General features: G+C 32.5%; 1 protein-coding gene across 1 annotated transcript; it reads left to right on the top strand.

Annotated features, from left to right (window-relative positions):
• Positions 1–4976: 4976 nt before the first annotated feature.
• LOC107912915 (glyceraldehyde-3-phosphate dehydrogenase, testis-specific) lies at positions 4977–8231 on the top strand. Its single transcript, XM_016841301.2, has 3 exons — positions 4977–5473; positions 5737–5834; positions 7760–8231. Exons 1-3 carry the CDS (start codon positions 5209–5211, stop codon positions 7811–7813), a joined length of 417 nt encoding a protein of 138 aa, XP_016696790.2. The 5' UTR covers positions 4977–5208; the 3' UTR covers positions 7814–8231.
• The last annotated feature ends 243 nt before the right edge of the window (positions 8232–8474 follow it).

The raw sequence follows: 8474 nt of genomic DNA on the forward strand, positions 1-8474 counted from the left end.
GTCTAGTTTCAGATAAAATTTACGGATCTTAATTTGGAGTTCTGTATCTCAAGATATAAATAATTTAGTGACTACGACTCAAGTGGACAGCTTTGAATGAATTTCTATAAGTAAATGGTGAAATTATAGATAATGTTACCTATAAGCATGTTATATACATTAAGGATGTGGAATGGAGAGGAGGAGGAGGAAAATATATGATTATTTAAATAGCACGATTTTTCATTAAAAATGACCAATTTACATGTTTTAGGTCCAGGGACTAAATTGAACAAATGTGAAACTTTAAGGGTAAATTTGTAAAAATGTCAAAAAGTGACCAAATTGCATGAAATGGATTGGTTATTTACCTAAATTACAAAATTGAATGAAATTTAGAACAATATTGGGTGGAAATATGAGAAAAATAGAAAATTTCCAAAATATCCCTGAATTTTGGTATTTCTGCAATTTAGTTCGGTAAGCTCGTATGAGCTATATTCTATATAATTTTAATTAAAGTGAATGCTATTTGGTAATGAATATTATATATATGTGTGTGTTTTATTATTGGAATCGAATTATTATTGGTAATATGTATAATTATTTGATGCATTTAAATGACTATCAGAAGCTCGATTGGGTTGGAAGCTTGTTAGAGATATATCACATTATCCATTGGTTCTATTGGTAATTTTGGATGATTTGATTCTGGTTATAATGACCTGTATAAGTTAAATTGGTTAATGTTAGCTCATAAATGTTTTTATTTTAATTGGTCATAAATATGAATACTTGATGAAATGAAATGTCTGAAAATTAATTTGTAAACTCTGGTAATGCTCTATAACCCTATTCTGGAGAAGGATACGGGTTAGGGGTGTTACACGTGTGACTCAGCCATGTGTGACACAAGGTCATACAACACGGTCATGTGTCCTCTGTAGGTTTTAAGGTTGCAAGTCAGGCTATTACACGGCCTGGCACATGGACGTGTGTGGCCATTTCGAAAGTTACACGGCTTGGCCGTATGACCCAACTTCGAAAGTTACACGGACACGGGCCAGGACACGGCCGTGTGTCCCTATTTCAAAAGTTACACGGCCTGAGACACGGGTGTTCCTAAATGTTCCAAATGTTTCCAATTTAGTTCCGAGTTGTTTCTAAAGTATTTTTAAGGCCTCGAAGGCTCGATTAAGGGACGATATGCATGTAAATGAATGATTTATGCTATGTTTATGTTAATGTATGAGATGTATGTTTTAAAATTATGTTTTTACAGTAATGCTCTATAACCCTATACTTGCGACAAATACGGGTTAGGGGTGTTACAGTAATTACATACTCATTTTTCCTCATTATTAATATAAGGCACTGTCATTGTTATTCCAGTTTCTTTTTATGTGTATATAAATAAACTGATTAATAATAAAGTCCTAAGAATAATATGATTATTCTTAAAAGGTTCTTAGACAAGTATTATTGTGGGCTTGGACAATAATAATGCATTGCGACTAATGTGTAGTTGATTGATGACAAAGTGTTTTCATTGACATAGGGATGCCAAAATCAATACATGAGTATGTGTTAGAGAACAACATACTTGACTGATCCGCCATGAGTATGTTTCTTGGATTATTATGTAATAGTCACAAACATTACTCATAGTGATAACTATTTATATGATCCTCATACTTGAGATCATCATTGTCTCAACATCGTGAGTTGTATATTTTGATACAATCAAACGTCTACTATAACAGGTTGTACTATAAAGACTGATGTTGGATATTCCACAATCTATGTAATAGGATATGATTGATTAAGATAGGATTTATCCCTCCTACATAATGGGAATAATATCTTGGGCCACTTGATGAAGTAAGACTAGAAATGCATGACCACACTCAAATAAGTTGATATGAGATATCACACTTATTTGTTTAACGTAGTCTACTCAAAATATAAAGAAATATGATTTGGACTTTACAAGTGTGACTATATCATGACTTGTGTCCAATCTAGATATAAAGGATAAAAGGATATAATACATGAAAAGTTTATCATAGAAAGGTTATATCAAATCACGACTTCTTGTAACTTGGGTAGCAACGATGCATTGCTAGACAACAATCATAGCTTGTAACATTAGAAATGTTCTAGTATTACTACCAATGTTATAAGAACCTACAGGGTCACACCCTATGGTTAAAGCGAATAGACTTCACGCCAATAAAATGGGTGTATACCCTCCTATATATGATTATGGAGGATTCTTATCCTTGGCGGATAAATATCGCTTGGTGGACAGTATTGCTTGGCAAACAAAATAACCCGGTGGATAGAATTACTGGGCAAATAGAATTTTTTGGTGGATACGATTCGCAACATCTTTCTAGAGTTAATATTTATGAAAGTTAGTATTCTTTTGAAAAGAATATAGTTTCAATATCTTCCATGATTTTCTCTAAAAAGTAAAAGAGGAATTATTATGTTTTTAATATACATTATATTAATAAAAGGAATACAACCTCGGATTATGGAGGAGTGAGTAAGAAAAATCAAACTAAGTCTAGCAGCCAAAAGTTTTGAGTACTCTCTAAAAAGTTTAAAAGAGTTTTTTTTCTGTTTGTGCTTAACCGGGTGGACTACATAAAGGCCGAAATACTTTGTTGCGGTTAGGATTGATATCGAGCAAAGGATTTCAACCAACAACATTATTCACCGTTTTCAATTTGAAAAGGTATATCTTCAACCCTATTTCAACCCAATTCGTTCCTCGTACATGAATCTGTGGTTGACAATCGTTGGAATAATTTTTTTTGCTGTGCCACAAAGCATACCAACGGTCCAACAGAGTTTTTGTGAGAGTTTTCGTGATAACTATGGAGAGAATGTTGTAACCCTGTTGAGAGAAGTCTATGAGAATTAAGGCTTTGTATTCGGGATTTTGGGTAATGTATATTTAAGTTTATTTGCTTCATATTGTACTTTCACTTATTTAATCATTTAGTGAAAAGCTGAAACCTCCTTTGCTCGTGGTTTTTATCCTCTTCGGAAGAGTTTTCCATGTAAAATTTGTGTTTCATCTTCTCTATTTTTTCTATTTCGTCGTTTATACGGGTCCATCCCCAACAAAAATATAGAAAATGCTAAGTATATAAAATCTACTTATCATTTAGTAGAGAACAAATTCAATTGGTAATATTTAATTACATCCATGACTTATTTTTAACAAAGAGAAGGAAAATTTTTTGCTTAGTTTTTACAAGAGTTTTTACTCATCTTTCTAATTTCAAGTTTAAAATTGTACTAACTATTCTTTATTTTATATAATACATATGCAATAAATAAGTTTTTTGCTAATACTATTACACTAGTAATACATTATTTAATTTTAAATAATTTACCAAACAAATTTTATAACTTAAATTTAGCATTTAAATTTTTTAATACTTATTTTTTAACATTTAATTTTTTTTTATTTTTCAAACCTAACCTAAACAATATAATTTCAAAAAATTGAATAAAAATATATTTTTAACAAAAAAAACCTCGAAAAATTTTGTAGCTAAATTACCCAAATAGAAACACTCTCGGGTAAATTTAAAAAATGCCATTTTAAAAAGTTAATTAGGAATTTAGGTCATTTTTTTCTTCATCAAATTTAGGAGAATAAGCCGATTTTGAAGAGAGAAACAGAAAATAAGTCATGCATGATATTTTACATAATATATATAAATAAAAGAGTTATTAATTAAAAATATTTTTAACATAATGATATATATAAAATATATATTTTTATTATATAATTACAAATTTATTATTTTATTCATATAAACAAAAGAGTTATTAATTAAAAAGATGAATTAAAAAACTTGAAAACAATATATTTATTAATTAAAAATTTTAAAAAATAAAATAAAAAACATAAAATAAGAAATACAAATGTGAGTAAGAGAAGAATCAAATCAAGACTTGAAGACAAAACTACTAACATTTAATTATTTAACCAAAAGAACTGATATATCAAGTTATTAAAGAAAACACATTTTGTAGAACTCGTTTTCTGTTTCTCTCCGACCTATTTTCATAAATTTGAAAAAAAAAGTCTAAATCCTTATTAACTTTTGAAAATGGCCTTCTTTTTTCCTAATTTACCCCTCCAAATTAGATGGGATGAGAGTAGGGGTGATCAAATTTCGGTTAAAACCAAATTAATCGATCGAACCGATCTAAATCGATTAATCGATTTGTTAATTTGGTCGGAGGTTGGTTAATACTTTTTTGAAAGTTCAGTTATCAGTTAATTCAGTTTAAAATAGGGTAATTATCCGAATTAACTGAGCTTAATAATTAATAATACAAGTTATATGTAGTTTTAATTCGATTAATTCTGTCAAACGAAATTTATCAAAAATTTTTATATATTTTATACTTGTTTTAACAAAAAAATATAAATTTCTGTTAATTCAATTAACTAATTTAATTAACTGAAATATTTCGATTTGATTAATTTTTTTAGAAAAATTTTAATTCACTTAACAGTTTAAAATTAAAAAATTTAATTAATTCGATAATACTAATTTAAGCTGATTAACCGTTCCATTTTATAACTCACCGTAAGTTTCGTTTTTTTTAAGTAACACTACAACTAGACCTGTCCATGGGCCGGGCCGGGCCTGGAAAATTTTTTTGGCCCGCCTCCTAGGCCTGGGCTGGCCCGGCCCAGGAAAAATATCATAAGCCCGAGCCTGGTCCGGCTCGGCCCATTTTTTAATAAACATTAAAAAATAAAAAAATAAAAAAAATATTTTAAAAATATTTTAAAATTAAAAAATAAAAATAAAAAATATATATTTATTATATTCGGGCCGGGCCGGGCCCGGACTAAAAAAGTGGTACCCGAAGCCCGGTCTATTTTTTAAACGGGCCTCGTTTTTTTGCCTAAGCCTATATTTCGGGCCTATATTTTTACTCGAACCCTCCCATATTTTAGGCGGGACTCACGTTACAAAGCAAAAGGTGTTTTTTTCTCTTTTTTTTTTTATGGCCAATTGAAAGCGCATCTAAGGTCTAAACCGTTAACATTACACAAATCTTGGGTTGCTAACACTGTTTCACTCAGCTGTCCCATTCTTCCGCCCCGTTTCTCTTTTTCTCTCTCACCAACCATAGCCTAATCTCACTCCCTCAGCACTTACTTTTTCCTTCTTCCTTTCTTTAAAAATGCCAATCAACAGAGACCCTTCTAGTCCCCCGCCTATGATCGGAAAGATCGGTCCCTACACTGTCTTCGTTACCCCACCTTCTACCCCTACCCCCACTGAACCTCCTGTTTTTCAGTCTCCTCAGAAGGCGGTCGCGCCTCCTGCTCCTGCTCCTCCTCCGGTCCGACCGCCGCCTCAACAGTTTGATAAGTCTTTTGTTGCGTCCGATTCTGATGGCTCCATTCTGGGTTTTTTCAGGAATGCTGCATTTAAAGTCCAAAATGGTATATGTTGTTCCGCTCTACCTTTTATATTCCCTTTTTTTTAGGAAAAACAAAATGAAAAGAGAACTTTGGGGTTACTCAAAACGCTGGCGTCTTTTTTTCTTTTTCTTTTTTGAAGTCCAAAAATGGGAGAGTTCTACTCTATCTAAGCTTTACATTAGCATGGCGGATTAGCTACGTTCAATTATTTTTATACTTCATTTTGTTGACAATAAATAGAAAAAGCATTAGTATCAGTATCTACTCTTGTTAATATTTTGCAGCTCATTCAAGCTTGGATGACCATTTAGCTCGCTGGTTTGGCTTAAATCAGTCCAAGTATCAGTGGGCACTGGACGATTATTACGAGAGCAAGGGATTGGTAAGTGTAAATAAGTTCTTTTAAATGGTGCATTTTTAAGGGAAAGTTAAATTTCAGATCATTACTTTTAGCTCCATTAGTTTGGTGTTACGGCTAGATTTGATGACATCAAAGTATTGCTGAAGGTACTCGTTAAGTAGCTTGTAAGCAATTGTGGACCGTAAAAGATGGACACATTTGTGCTTCAATTCTTGTTGTGTCTCTAAATGTAGTCTAAAGTTGTTTACTTGATCTTAGCTAAGGAAGCTTGGTGTCCTGTTATCATTCCATTCCTGGTTTTTAATCATATATATGAGATCAAGATTGCGTAAGGTTTTTAGCATTTTGGAAATGATTAAAAATTTGCATCTTTAGATGTTTCCTGGGAACTTTTTCTATATGGAGTAGATATGTGGTAAATGGGTACGTTGTTGTAGATGGACAGGAGACGGGTTGTACTGGCCTCTAAAACATACTTTATACATCTAAAACTTCCAAGCATTTTTGTATACCTAACTTTTGGGGTCATAGATCTGGTTCTATCATTCTTTCAACTAAAGAATAACATTTAATACTTGATTTCTCAGCTTTATGGTTGTACTCGTTAGTGATTAGTTTTTGGACTCGAAATGCTCTGCAAAACCATTATAGAAAATAAAATCTAGTTAACCTATCTTTAACCGCTCTATTTTTCCACAAGTACCTGTGTCTGACTCTTGTGTTCAACACATATTCTGTTATGGGTATGAGGGGATGATCCTCCAAACATATGAAAAAACTAAGAAAAATTGAGCACACGAGTTGAAACACCTACCCTTATTTGACATTCACTCTTGAGTCTGGGCAATACAGTACACAAGAACGAGGAGCTTGTTTTCATTATCTGTCTGGCTCTGTAAATGTGATGGAATTTCATCTAATTAATTGTAGCTTGATGATCTTTGATGATTTTTGCTCCACAGCAAGATAGTTCTGGTTTCAAAACATGTTCTAAGCGAAGAACTTTCTCAATATGAAGGTTACTTACACATTTAGCCCAATCAATTGATGTTTACAAACTTTCTTGAAGTACCTTCTCCAACATCCATGTTTGATGCTACCTGAACATTGATAGGAGGATAATGACCTTTCAAATTAATGGAAAAGCTAAGAAATACTGAACATACCCGTCTTTGACAGATACTCATATCTAACAGTCACACTTGAGTCTGAGTAACATAGATATGGTATGTGAGAATGACAGATTGCAATTCTATTATGGTTTTTTGTTGTACCTTGGAAAATATTGTATTTTGGTAGCTGCGCTTTATTCCTGATTCCCATAAGACTAAACCATAGTTTCATTTTCATTTTGAATCTTATTGAAGCGAACAACTAAACAAATTATTTATGTTTCAAAGATGTCTTAAAAATTGCGTTCTCAGTTTTTATTAAATCATAGTTTGGCAAGGGAGCATTTATACCTTTTGATGCTGCTTTAGTTAAGTGATATTTAATCCTAATTTTTTTAATCTTTGAGCTTTTGATTGGAATCGCCTGGTAAAGATGGAAGAAATTAGAGAATACAGATAGAGAAGAAGCATATGCTTCAAACACTATGTATAAATCTCCAGACTTGTCTTGCTTTATTCACAACTTTCTTTTCCTCACATTCTTCTGGACTAATGTACAAAAGCTTGAATCTGGTCTGTGGTTTACGTATTTCATCTTGTTTTTGCGAAGTTCTACTCGGGTTACTCAACAGTGTTACATGGTCAACTTAATGTCTATTGGTGATTAAGCCTGGTGAAGCGCATTGCTTTTGTTTATGTTAAAGACCCACACCGTGGAAGTAACAATTCTCTGATGTTGCAAAAGTCTGATTTGTTTTCTCTGTTTACTTTCATTTTCATCATGCCTGGTCCACCTACGATATTGACCAACATTTCATACTATTTTTATGGCAGGAAAAGGAAGGTGTAAAAGTGAAAGAAATATCAAGCAAAATGCAAAGTGTGTAGCGTACTTTTTGTGCTGATAATGAGATATTTGAAGTCCCTCTTTTATCTTCCTCTGTTTCTGTTTCCCCCTTCTAATGTTATTATTATGTATCTAATGAGAATGTTTTAATCACGGTGCATATTGTTATTCTGCTGAACTTGCACCGAGAATGGTTGTTGTGTATCCTTTTTGTATTATATCTATATATGCTTTACGTATGGAATGGCCAAAAGACATTTGGATTCCTGAAGCGATCTTTGTTGGCATCTTTGGACTGTTGATCAGAGCAGCTAACTGAGCTTGTTTGTGTACTAGGATAGGAGTCATGTTGTGTCCTCACAATGTCAATTTCTAGCGTTGAGATCATTATCAACTGTCGAGGACATGCTCTTATGTATTGTATTCTTATTTTATTAAAAGCAGTAATTTTTAGCATTAGTTTATCTAATTCATGCGTTTGTCCCTCTCATTTATGCATGTGCATACACTGGTAAATGAGACGTAAACCGATACTGTGTACCGTTGGGGGGGTTCAAGATCCAACATTTGTTTGCAATTTGGGGCAACAATGGTGCTTGCTCCGTTACTTGGTTTGCTAGGTTTGGAAATTTTCTTTTTAATGCTGCTTATTGTGTATGACAGGACAGCTTCCTTTTAGATTATGGCTGAAAATAATTATAT

Source organism: Gossypium hirsutum, chromosome D08 (genome assembly GCF_007990345.1).
Source record: "Gossypium hirsutum isolate 1008001.06 chromosome D08, Gossypium_hirsutum_v2.1, whole genome shotgun sequence".
In the NCBI taxonomy this organism is placed as follows: domain Eukaryota; kingdom Viridiplantae; phylum Streptophyta; class Magnoliopsida; order Malvales; family Malvaceae; genus Gossypium; species Gossypium hirsutum.